The 13,632-nt window shown below is 40.7% G+C and overlaps 1 protein-coding gene across 1 annotated transcript; it reads left to right on the top strand.

The window, feature by feature from the left end:
• The first annotated feature begins 3,104 nt into the window (after positions 1 to 3,104).
• cct4 (chaperonin containing TCP1, subunit 4 (delta)) lies at positions 3,105 to 13,197 on the top strand. Its single transcript, XM_036557435.1, has 13 exons — positions 3,105 to 3,417; positions 5,149 to 5,201; positions 5,356 to 5,445; positions 5,745 to 5,853; positions 6,135 to 6,399; positions 6,808 to 6,940; positions 8,156 to 8,295; positions 9,328 to 9,424; positions 9,716 to 9,826; positions 10,267 to 10,397; positions 11,366 to 11,600; positions 12,756 to 12,869; positions 13,020 to 13,197. The coding sequence occupies exons 1-13, from the start codon at positions 3,300 to 3,302 to the stop codon at positions 13,032 to 13,034; spliced, it is 1,611 nt and encodes a 536-aa protein (XP_036413328.1). The 5' UTR covers positions 3,105 to 3,299; the 3' UTR covers positions 13,035 to 13,197.
• Positions 13,198 to 13,632: the final 435 nt, after the last annotated feature.

The raw sequence follows: 13,632 nt of genomic DNA, 5'->3' as shown, positions 1-13,632 counted from the left end.
CCAAACCGCTACAATCAAGTGTGCTAGAATTCCGCTCGCGCGCTTGCAGGGCAGAGGAACTGTAGTGCGTCACAATGCAACGAGTTCAGTCCGTTCCGAATTCAGTTACCCGGGCAACCGTTTGTTGACAAACAAACACAAGGCGCCGTTACAGGCACGGAGTTCTGAACCACACTGAGCGTCCATTTAAAAGAGCGCAGTTCAGTTCGGTTTTTCAGTTCAGAAGAGCTTTATTAGCGTGACTGTGAGGTACAGCACGGCTAAAGCATCACGAAAACAGAGTAAGATAAAAAAGAACCAACATAAATAATCACCGTATTAATTATTATAATCACAATGTTACAGCATTATTATTGTCACTGTGATTATAACCATACTGATTAATAAACTAATGACATTTGCGATTTTTAACACAAATAAGTTGTGTAATCCTGGGGGTCGGTAGAGTGGGGATATGGAGGGTGGGGGTATGTGGAGTGGGGGGTGGAGGGTGGGGGTGCATGGAGTGGGGGATATGGAGGGTGGGGTAAGTAGAGTGGGGATATGGAGGGTGGGGGTATGTGGAGTGGGGGGTGGAGGGTGGGGGTGCATGGAGTGGGGGATATGGAGGGTGGGGTAAGTAGAGTGGGGATATGGAGGGTGGGGGTATGTGGAGTGGGGGTATGGAGGGTGGGGGAGTGGGGATATGGAGGGTGGGGTAAGTAGAGTGGGGATATGGAGGGTGGGGGTATGTGGAGTGGGGGTATGGAGGATGGGGGTATGTGGAGTAGGGGTATGGAGGGTGGGGGTATGTGGAGTAGGGGTATGGAGGGTGGTGGTGAGTAGAGTGGGGGTATGGAGGGTGGGGGTAAGTGGAGTGGGGATATGGAGGGTGGGGTAAGTAGAGTCGGGATATGGAGGGTGGGGGTATGGAGGGCGGGGGTATGTGGGGTGTTGGTCAGGAGGGTGGGGGTATGGGGGGGCTGTTACCTATGTCTACCGTACACCCTGCTGAAAGGAAGATCATTAAAACCATTACGATTTTGCTTCCTAATGGGTGTGGGCTTAGAGGTTACCATTAGAGACCACTAGTTTCCTGTAGAACACCTTTAAATCCCATTAGGAAATGTTACAGAGCACTTTTTAAGCCGTTAGAGTCGTTTACACTGTAATATCAACCCATCAGGAAAACACAAAATACTGTTCAAGAAATGTGTTCTAATGTTGGTTTATTCTGACAAAGACTTTTATTGTGAAGGCGGGCCTTGTCCTTCCTGTGTTCATGTGTCCTGCCTTTATGGGCCCTAGGGCACCTTGTTAAACCAGAGCTGGGCAGTATCACAATATGTATTGTTATTATGATAAATTATGTCACAATGCAATGCAGTACACTCTGAACATGTTGTGTGTCTTCAGTACTTGTAGAAAACTGACCAAGGCTGCATGACTGCATGTTTCATTATAACTGGATTTACTGCAACACAGTATGACAAATAATGAATAAAAGTCATCATATTCACAGATTTTGATAGTAATTTTTTAAAATATAACACTACTCATTCTTTTTTTCTTAATTCCAACTGATCAGTTGTCTGAAAAAAATAAATATAATGATATTTAGTCACATTAAGTATTATTTGTTTATTTGTTTGCTTGCTTGCTGTCAAAGAACAAGTATCTCCATGTCTTTCATGTTTTATGTTTCTGTGTCATTTGATCACAGCCGCTGTCCTTCACCTTGTATGAAAATCTTGTGATGATTCGACCAATAGAAGTGCTCCAAAACATCTTTACATTGACTTACACTGAAAGTAAAGAACATTTTTCCCTCTCCTATTAAGCTGCTGTCTTTGCACAGTGACAATATACAGTGTAGTACGTTATGTTTCTCCTGTATGTAGTTTTTGTTTGTTTGTTTGTTTGTTTGTTTGTCTTTACCTTGGCATTTCCTAATCAAAATGAATTGATTTTTTTTAATTTATATGCTAAAATTGAAAAAAGGGAGGGGTGGGGGGCTCCAAGCAGAATGTCACTCACTTTTATTTAATTAATTAATTTATTTATTTTGTGTGTGTTAGTTGTCAGTCAGTGTACAGACACAAAAGGCACACATTCCAAGTGCAGCATTGAAAGAACACCATGTTGAACAGTAAAACAACAGTTAACAGAGGAAAAATACAATAAAATAAAAGGCAGCTGAATGCAGGTCTTCGTCAATCAACACAAAACGGTCAGTTAACGTCTTTTTATATATGGAAAGATTTTCTGAGACAAAGATTCTGAAATGGTTGTAGATGTTATTTTATTGTTAGGAAACTTTTTTCATACACAAAGTAAGGTATATGAAAAAACACCATCTTTTTATGTTTTTCATAGGAGCTCATGTACTATTTTGGTGACTTAGAGTGCATGAAAAAAAAATGCCAAAAAGTTACTAAAATTAATTTATGAAAATGGTTTGAAAGACATTAGGGAGCCATTGTGTGTGTGTGTTTTTTTTAGTGTATTATTACTACAGTTATTTTCATAAGTGTATTATTACTATGCCTTCCGCCCAATGACAGCTGGGATAGGCTCCAGCACCCCACCGTGACCCAGAAGGATAAGCGGTTTAGATGATGTATGTATGTGTGTATGTATTATTACTATTATTATTATTATTTTAAGTGTATTATTACTATTATTATACATTTTTAAGTGAATTATTGCTATTATTAATTTTTTAGTGTATTATTACCATTAATATTATTTTTTAAGTGAATTATTACTATTATTATTATATGGTTTTTTTATATGGTTACTTGAATTGACCGACTGCCCCGGTTTGTGTTAAGTAAATAAGTGTACACTGCACCGCCTTTACTGTTTGTACACTGACCGCATTAATTAAAAGAAAAGTTAAGTCTTTCTTGTTTTCACACTTTTCAGACACTCACACAACACTTGTCTCCCGTATATTCAGTTTTGGGGCCTCTGAATGTTAAGACACGGCCCTGCTCGATACCGCGCCCTGGTTAGTGTACGAGTGTACAGGGCGCCGATTGGAGCGCGCCCCCTGTTTCGAGCCCATTTTAGACCGGCATGTATTCGCTCGCGCCTCTACGTCATCATCGCGTGCCCCAGCGCTCGTTTCTCTCGCGCTCTCTCTGGTCCTTTCTCTCTCTCGTCGCTGCCGGCGTTTCTGGAAGATTCTGCTCGGTTCTGCGGATCCAACCGAATCTGCGCCCATCCGAGCCGGAGCAGCGGCCCTGCGGCCCAACGCCTAACCCGAGAGATTCCCGAGACCCTCCACTACAGCCTTTTAACCAGATTAGGTCGAGATGCCTGAAGCCGGCGCCGCGCCGAAGGGGAGCAGCGGGGGGAAGGCGAACGGAGGGGCGTATGTGGACCGAGACAAGCCCGCGCAGATCCGCTTCAGCAACATCAGCGCCGGGAAAGGTGCGTCCGGTGACCGCGGCCGAAACGCGGGGTCCGTGGGTGAACGTGTGTCCGGGTCCTCGGTCCGAGCTCCCCGGGTTTACATGTGGGGGGAGCGGCCTCTCTCAGTGGAGACCCCCCTTCACTTTGTTTAGCCTTCAGTTCTCTGCGTTCCGTCAGGGCTGAGCGTTTCCATTGATGATGAATAGAAGGACCGCCCCACCCAAATATAAGGCTAACACGTTCATGTTAGAGATGCTGTTGTGTTTACTGGTGTCTTCCTTTCTTTTGCTTCCCTAATCAGCCCGCTGTGTTCACTGTGTCTGCTTCCTTAACAATAGACAGCATAACAGCAGCACAGCTGCCTGCTTAAGGGCTTCAGGGGTTCTTTAGCAAAGGCGTTGGTTCTCTTTAGAACAGTTAGTTTATATAGAACCATTTCCTGCTTAAATTGATCTTTACATGGTGAAATGGTTCTTCAGATTGATGGAGAATGTGTTGTATGGTTCTGTACAGCACCAGAAAGGCTTCTGCTATTATGTTAAGCTTGTTTATGGTGCTGTGTAGAACCATGTACAAAAAGGTTCTATATAGAACCACATGCAACGCATTCTCCATCAATCTGAAGATGCGTTTCACCATCCAAAAACCCTTTAAGACATGAGATTCACAGAAGAACTGTCTTCTTTAAGTGTGTGCGTTTACAAACGGCTTGCGGTTTTAAACTGAACTTGAACGTAGTGAACACTAGTTTAGACTCTGTTAATGTCTCTGTGATCTAATTCAGGCTTGTGCAAAACGCAGAACCTCCTTTAATTTGTCTTGCCGTTCTGTTGTAACGTATACAGAGAAGATAAGAACAGAAATGTCAATGTTCATTTTTAGTTTTCCTCAGGTCTGCTGCTCCTATCAGACCCTCTCATTCACTTTCTATCTGCTCCTGTAACTGTAGGAGTTCTGACTCCAGCACACAGCTGCGCTTAGTGATGTCTGATTTGCAATATTAACGTGAATGGAAATGAAAGTTAAAACTTCTTTCAGCTCTTATCTGTGATTTAAGGCCTCCCTGAGCTTTGTTTGTAAAATGCAAAACCTCCTTTAATTTGTTTAAGATAAGATAATCCTTTATTAGTCCCACAACGGGGAAAAAAATCTGTGTTACAGCAGGCGTGTGTGTGTGTGTGTGTATATATATATATATATATCTACGTACGTGTATACAAATTCTAGAAAGTAAAAAATAAGATAAAAATAAATAAATCAAAGCTAAAAAATATTTATAATATGTACATTTTCCAAGTTTAGCAGGAGCCGCGCCTGTTGCTTTCTGCTAATACCTGCTGGATAGTCCGGAGCTATAATGCAAAAATAAAAATTATGATGACAAAATACTGTCATCAATGCCCTCCTCTTCTGCTAGACTGCATTAAACTGCATTTACCAGCACTTGCGCATATGCGTTTATCCACCTTAAAAAGAGTTCCACCTTAAATTCTGTGCCACCTTAAATTTAGTGCTATGTTAATTGCAGTTCCACCTTAAATTCTGTGCCACCTTAATTTTAGTGCTGCATTTAAAGAGAGTTAAAGAAAGAATTAACATTGCCTTTTGTAAAGCAGCTAACTGGCCAGTTCACTTCGGCCCATGGTGATGTGCCTCAGTTTTAAGTGAGGCTGTGACGTTACATCACTATCCATCCCATGATGACTACAGTTCTGACACTTGTTCCCTTTGCCTTCTTTTGTTTGACAGCTGTCGCTGATGCCATCAGAACAAGTCTTGGCCCGAAGGGGATGGACAAAATGGTACGTCATTCTCCTCTTGTGTTCTCACACACTCAGTTGCTGAGTCACTGAGAGTTCTGTCAGCTGACTTTGTCTGACTGTAAGTGTCCCACAGTCCTGATATCCTTTCAGTTTGTGTTAATAATACTGATGTCAACACTGCTTCATGCTGCAGATCCAGGATGGGAAGGGAGATGTCACCATCACTAACGACGGAGCCACCATTCTCAAACAGATGCAGGTTCTGCACCCTGCAGCCAAAATGGTGAGACACAGAGGGTCTTTCGAGGGAGTTCTAGATCGATTGCACTTTTGGGGAACATTTACAGACTTGATTTAAGAACTATTTCGCGGCTGTCAGAAGAAAACCTGTGGAAAAAGTCTGGTTCCATTGACTTACATTAAAAGTAAAGTAGGTTTTGGAGATGCGAGGTTTTCTTCAGACAACAGCGATTCGTGTGCTGTAATAGCGCTGCATTTTACTTTTATCTGTGCTGTTGCACTTCAGAGGGATGCAGACAGAAGTGGTTGTAGAAATACTGATCTGTATGTCTGGTGTTTCAGCTGGTAGAGCTGTCCAAGGCTCAGGACATTGAGGCTGGTGATGGCACTACGTCTGTGGTGGTTATTGCTGGAGCTCTTTTGGATGCCTGTGCTAAGCTGCTACAGAAAGGTGCGTACAAATGAATCTTTCATTATAAAGGTGCCTGTGTTAACACCGTGTTACTTTTTTGCATGGCCTGCCCCAAAAGCAGGTTGGCAGCTGCATTTAATGAAGCTGCTAAGATTGGCAATAAAAGTAGTACTACTGGTAGTTAAAGATAACCCCGTGTTTCGATAGGCTTCTAAAGCGGTGTGTCATTCTGTAATCGCCAGTGGTGTCTGAACTTTGATTGTTGATCTGCAGTTGAGTTTCTGGATGTTCTTCCATCACACTGCCTCTCATTTCTGTAGGCATCCACCCGACCACCATCTCTGAGTCGTTCCAGAAGGCAGTGGATAAAGGTGTGGAGGTCCTTCAGTCCATCAGTCGGCCTGTGGAGCTGAGTGACCGTGAGACTCTGCTGAACAGCGCCACCACATCCCTGTGTTCAAAAGTGGTATCGCAGTACTCCAGCCTGCTGGCTCCCATGAGTGTGGACGCCGTGATGAGGGTCATCGACCCGGCCACTGCCACCAGCGTCGACCTCCGTGACATCAACATTGTCAAGAAGCTTGGGTGAGTTCTTAGCGTCGGTAGCAACTCTTCCTATTTTGTTTTGTTGAAATAATGCAAAAAAAAAGTTTTGTTTTTTGGGATTGTTTCAGCTTCTCCATTTCCTTAAGCTACTGTTCACAGAGAGTGAACTGTCTCCTCCTCCTTTATAATATCTCTTGTGTGAATTACTAGTATTGTAAACTCCAATACTGTCGTAATGCTCAACTAACAATATATTGTGTGGCGCTGATCTGAATGGTATGGTGCTCAAAAATGTTTTTATTTTTTTATTTTTTTTTTTTTTGTGCTCGGTTTTGTGTCTGTTAATGTTAATCCTTTACTTGGCTCTGGCCTTTGCCTTTGACATGCCTGAGGTTGTATAAGATAGTGGAGTTTTATGGTCTGACAGCATTGTGTTGGTGTTTACAGAGGAACCATAGATGACTGTGAGCTGGTGGACGGCCTGGTTCTGACCCAGAGAGTGGTGAACTCTGGAGTCTCCCGCGTAGAGAAGGCCAAGATCGGCCTCATCCAGTTCTGCCTGTCCCCTCCAAAGACTGATGTACGTTCACACCCAACTTCACAAGCCTCACCTCCGTATCTTCATTTTGTTTTTAGAATGTTATTGCTAGACTTTGCTCATTTTGATTTGATGAAACAGAATGTAAGACCTACGGCTGAGTTCGTATCACAAGCATCATAGCTTCATTCAGATCTGATCTTTCTTGCTGATTCACATTCACCTTGGTAGGTGACTTGTAGCAGCCATGAATGTGAACGAAGTTGTGCCCTGAATTGATCCTGCACATCTGACACATAAGAACGTTATTAGAATGAACCACATGCATCATAAGCAGCTAATTAGCAATGAAGATAATTTGCTCTGAATGGCTCTCAGATGTTAGTTATTACAGAAAGACGAAGGCAAAAAAGGTTACGTTGCTATTTACGAGGTTTACTGGAAGCCAAGATGCTGCTGCCATAAGTGAATATATGAGACTGATCAAGTCTAAATTGCATGGCCACAAATCAGATATGATCCGATGTAGGACCACATTAAAGTGCTTCATTGTTTCTAATGTGAAAAGCCAGATTTGTGCATCCACACATCAGGTTTGTGTCACAGGATTTGTTTCGCTTCAGTGTGGTAGTGTGAATGTAGCCTGATTTCTTTTATTACCCAAGATGTTTAAGGCCAGATTTGTTGCTGTGGGGTAAACTGGCCTGGCAGTGGTGGGTCACCATTAAAAATCCGTCGTAGTCTAGGCTTAGGCTTAATATAGTACTGGAAATCCAGTCTTTATCATTTATGTAGTGTATTTTTCCATTATTACATTTTTAATGCTACATAGAATTTCTGTCTAGATAGATCTAATCTAACATGGCTGTTTTAGCATGAAAACCTTACACAGATTATTATTTATTTATTTATTTATATACATTTTTTTTAGATAATTGATGTTTTTTGCACACATTCAGGTTTACAGGTACAGTTACCTTTGGACATACTTAAATTAACCAATGGACATGATAAAATAATTGGGGTGGGGGGGCTTAAAAAAAAAAATAATACGAGCATACAAGCCTCAATTTAGAGACACACAGGTTATCTAAGTGCTATTTAAGTCATTACTTAAGCGGTAGGAGATATTGTTTGTTCATTGGTTATATTATTTTTCCATGTCAAGAATTTGCTTTATTTTGAAGGTCAAACTTACTAAAGTGACATTCTGTAAATCTTTCATTCTCTCACGCTCACTCTCTCTCGTCTGGCCAGATGGACAACCAGATTGTGGTGTCGGACTACGCACAGATGGACCGCGTGCTCCGGGAGGAGAGAGCTTACATCCTCAACCTGGTTAAACAGATTAAGAAGGCTGGCTGCAACGTCCTGCTTATCCAGAAATCCATCCTGAGGTATGAAATGAAAAGAGCAGAGTATGACTTTAAAGGTCAGTCAGGTTATAATACAGAAGATTGGTATTGGTATTAGATTAGTTTAAGTGGGAAGATAAGCCGAAAGGTTTGCTATCAGATTCACAGTTAAGTGTCAGTGGGAAGAAAGACATTGTAGCTGCTGTTAGGAAGGATGGTGCACGCGCTGAACTTTAATTTCTTTTTGTTTCTTTATTTACAATTACCTCTCATGCTGAATAAAGCCGAATCCCATTTCTTATTTTTACCTCTACCCCTTGTTTTCGAAGGCCCCCTTGCCCCCTAGGGTTGATGCAACAACCCACATTTGTGGGTTTCTTTGGTCGTTTGCGCAGCCATCTTGCCAGTATTTCTTTTTTTCCTCGTAACACTCTGTTTGGAGTGTCTCTGGAAAACCTCAGTTAAACCTCATCAATGTAGCCCTATCACTTCGCCCTACCCCTCTATCTCAAAAATCGGGACACCCTAACCCTAGACGTGAATGCACAAGATGGAGGGGCAAGGGCTAAGTGGTGGGGCGAGGGGTGAAATGGGAAGTGTTTCTTAGCGTTCCTAAGTTACTAAAGCTAAGCCACTTGAAAATGTATTATTTTTCATTACACTTCATACCTGAATGATGCTTCTGAGAGTCATACTCAGGCTAAGCCATGTTTAGTTGAAATGAGTAGTGGTATTGGTGGTATAATTTAAAGCTAGTGGTATTGGTGGTATAATTTAAAGCTAGTGGTATTGGTGGTATAATTTAAAGGGCCCATATCGTGGAAAACTGAATTTTACTCAATTTTTTAAAATGAATTAGTTTGACATGGTGTATATAAACATTAGTAAAGTTTCAAAATGTACTATTTACTCTCTGGTCTATAGTCTATATATGGAACCTAGTCTGCAAAACCAGACTATTTTTGAATTAATTGTTTTTATGATGGCACGAAAACCTACACTAGGCAGGAAAATGAATGCAACCAAATGGAGGATATGGCCCTTTAATTATTGTTTGTGTTTGGGCTCTTGTAGAGATGCACTGAGCGATCTGGCTCTTCACTTCCTGAATAAGATGAAGATCATGGTGGTGAAGGACATTGAGAGGGAGGAGATCGAGTTCATCTGCAAGGTAAACAGCCTATTATTATTATTTAACCAGCAAAATCTGTTTTAAAGGGTTGTCCTGGCCAAGCAGTCTAAATAACAATAATTTTGTAATAACACCTAAATTACATCATTTATTTTTATTTAAATGTCTAAATTCAGTTGGTGATGAATGATATTAATAAGCATTATTGAAATATAGTTTTTGTAATGTGGAGAATTACGTAATTACATTATCAGGCACTGTCTTTAACGTTTAATGAATGTTATAATCAACATAAACAATGAATGTAAACTTTTTTTTGTTTCTATTTAGACTATTGGCACCAAGCCCATCGCCCACATTGACCAGTTTACTCCGGAAATGCTGGGTTCAGCCGAGCTGGTCGAGGAGGTCAGCCTGGACGGCTCAGGCAAGCTGGTGAAGGTGAGAGCGCTGACCTCAGAGCAGCTCTGAGCTCATAGTAGAGTAGAAATGGTGGAAACTAGGTCGTCATCAGCGAGTGTGAGCTTTCTGCACACACCTCTGCACCTTGTAATGCACAATTACTACTTACTAAAGAAAAATTTTGCACATCGCACAGTTTTCCCAATATGTTAAACTCTGCAAATAACTAGAAATTGCGCACTGAAGTGTTCTCTGTAGATGAGGTTCCCTTATTTTTATTTAGAAAATCAACAAAATCTGTCATTTGACCACAGATGTTCACACGTTTGACCATTTGTTTTTGTTTGTGAGGGCCCTGTTGGTGACCTGTTCACCAGTATAACAAAAAGATAAATCTGTTTCTCATGATTCAAACGATTTAATGTCATTTGTTGTACAGTTGAAACACTTCATGTTAATGTCCTACTGTATATGTACAGATCACAGGTTGTGCCAGTCCAGGTAAAACAGTGAGCATTGTGGTGCGCGGCTCCAATAAGCTGGTGATCGAGGAGGCAGAGCGCTCCATCCACGATGCTCTCTGCGTGATCCGCTGTCTCGTGAAGAAAAGGTGAGTTATCTCTCACTTTCAGTGAACAAATAAACACTGCACATTTTGTATTTTTAATAAATGACTAAGGTCATTCATTGGGAATGAACATTATGTGAAATTCCTAATTAGCAACCAATAAATATTGATCAATTAGTCATTCATCATTTATGACCATTCATTTTATTTACACCATTCATTTTATATAAAATATGTATATATGTATGTATGTGTGTATGTATATATATATATATATATATATATATATATATATATCTCACTGCTGTTGGAACAAAACCTTTTATCTCCATTTTTATTTATTTTTATTTATTTCTTTTTTTTAATACGTTTTTGGGTTTTGGCATAATCTGAAAATTCCTGTTGTCCTTTACATTGTATGTAAATTTCATGATGAATGGAAAAAAGAAATGACCTAAAATGATTTGGAAAAAACTCTTGTTCCCTTGACTTAAATTAAAAGTAAAGTAGGTTTTTTCCCTCTCTTGTAAAGTTACCATTTTGGAGGTACAAGGTTTTCTTTCGACTAATTAATTTATATATTTGTATATTCTACTCATGGTTTTGGCTAGTGAATACAGTGGCTATATTTGTGTCGTATGTGGTTCCCAGCACCACCATTGCAAGGAATCTAACTTGGTCAGAACTTTGCAAAAGGTTGACAAATAATAGGTGGCATTTCTCATCAAGAGGGAATATTTCACCATATATATATTTCTAATAATGAACAAAAGCAGTTGGAGACCAGTGCAAATTAGATCATTCTGTCTGGGCCACACGAGCTTTCATGTATTGTGAATCATGTTATTAGGTTTGGTCAAACTATTCCATTAGTCTTTACATTATTACTCCACCTCTGTTAAACAGTTATTCAATTTTCAGAACCATTCTTATATCATCGACACATCGGAGCCCCATGTTATGACTCAGTGTTATCTTTTTAAATAACAGAGTTGTGTCTCTCCCTTCAGGGCTCTGATTGCAGGCGGTGGGGCTCCTGAGATTGAGCTGGCGCTGCGGCTGGCGGAGTACGCCCGTACGCTGGGTGGTATGGAAGCATACTGTGTACGTGCCTACGCTGACGCTCTGGAGGTCATCCCCTCCACGCTGGCCGAGAACGCCGGCCTCAGCCCCATCTCCACTGTGACTGAACTCCGCAACAGGCACGCCCAGGGCGAGAAGACAGCCGGCATCAATGTCCGCAAGGTGGGCGATAACTACGTTTGTTTAGTTGATCTTCATTTTGAACTGATTTCGTTGGTCCCTGAGGCTGTTACAGTTTTAATGGTGGTGACTCAGCTGGAATACTTTTGGAAGCTCAGAATTAATAGTAAAGTATTTTTTGGTCAAAATAAAATTCTCAAGACTGTCTTCAAATGTGCAAATCCAAAATAAAAGCCTGTAGTTCACTACTGTACAAATACTTCCTCCAGTCAGATTTGCGTCTTTAGTGAATTTATAGAAACAATTTCGAGATGTGCTTAAATAAATGTTTCAGTGTTTCATTAAATTTTAGATGATAGTTTGTGTTGTTCATCTTGTTCTGCAGTATTCTGTAGTGCAGTGTTGTACCCCTCATTGGTTTGACAGATTTCATAATTTTAGATGTTTTAATTTATCAGTGTTCTCACTAAAATACCATGCAAATTTTATGTAAATACATCATACAGTTATTAGGAATCTCTGTGGTGTCAACCAGTCGTAAGTTATTCTGTTTTCATTCGGTACACCCAGAGGCGGGTTTTAACCCTTTCAGTCAGAAAATAGACGCCGAACCGATGCAGCACATCTAGTTTGCAAGGTTGCTAACTGTAGCTTTTAACTTATGCAGCTCATCAGTGGAGTCATTTGTTATAATCCATTTTCTCCATTGTAATGATGATTTAAAGACAGTTACTACAGTTATACAGCTCTAATAAGATATCCGGCTTCCTAACGGTCGTTTTTGCTAACTGGCTTCCTTCTACGATCAGTAGCTACTGAAAAATGGAGGAAAAGAAAAATATTCAACCGACCTGCCCCTCAAAAATCCAGTCCAAAGCAGTTGTAGTTTTTCAGAAGTTTCTCACCATCAAGATACATAATCAGAAAGAGGGTTACTTATTCTTTAATCTGGAAAATTTCACTCTGGAGACCACTGTGCCGCCTCTGTAGGATGCCAGTAAGCTTGTTTACAACACATTTAGCAATGGTTCAATTTTTAATTTTGGCTGGAATGTCCCTTTTAAAAATAACATTCAGATCATTGTGATCTGGTCCTGTTCCAAATGTAGACAGTCATGACAGTTTCATGACTTCTGCCAGTTCGATTTTGGGGCCTTTTTGCTGCAGATGGTCTAACACATTCTCTTCATCTCTCAGGGTGGAATCTCTAACATTTTGGAGGAGCTGGTGGTTCAGCCTCTGCTGGTCTCCATCAGTGCTCTCACCCTCGCCACGGAAACGGTCCGCAGCATCCTCAAGATCGACGACGTTGTAAGTGCCTTGTCTGAATTCTGTCGTATGTTAAATGTCTTTGGATTGCCTTCGAAAGTAAGAATGTGCGGTTCAGCAGCCCATATTCAGGTAGTTATCCAGCTGTTTTGAATTGGGTTGTGACGTTTTGACTCTCTTCTTCCTCTGCAGGTCAACACACGATAAGATGTGTTTGCACTGAAGGGAACCGGAGCACTCCTGCTGTGAAGCGCGCTGCCGAAGGATGTGGGGACCTCACGAACACCTCGCCAAGACCAACTGTTCAAGAGCTGTCTGTAGATGTTACGTTGCGTAATTTAATAAAGCCATTTTTTTGTTGGACTCATCAGTTCTTCTGTTTGTGTGGTGTTTTCTCGTTAGCTGGGTTTCCCTCCATGGATTTGTGTGTGAATTTTGACACTGAGGCTTGATAAACATCAAATATTCAATAAAATTGCCAAAATTTGCAGAAAAGTTTGTACACTCTCTTTAAGTGAATAAACTTTTGGTGGATAAAAATGAATGAGAATTACACTTCTTCTAAAAATCTTTCGCCAAATTAAAAATGTAAACACGAGTAGAATAAAGTTGTTTGACTTCATGTTTATCCATAGTTGTCTGGCAGTAGGTGCTGGTGGACTGACCAAGAAAGTTCTTAGGAGATGTATATGGGCACCATTTAGTTTCTCACTCTAGTGACTACTTAAATGTATAATAGTAGTTATTGAATAATGTACTCAAGTCTTTATTTGGCCCTTTTTATTCCTATTTAACTTTAATATTT

Source organism: Colossoma macropomum, unplaced genomic scaffold (genome assembly GCF_904425465.1).
Source record: "Colossoma macropomum unplaced genomic scaffold, Colossoma_macropomum, whole genome shotgun sequence".
NCBI classification, from domain to species: Eukaryota; Metazoa; Chordata; class Actinopteri; order Characiformes; family Serrasalmidae; genus Colossoma; species Colossoma macropomum.
Note: the sequence above shows the minus strand (reverse complement) of the source record. Positions and strands in the feature narration are given on the sequence as shown.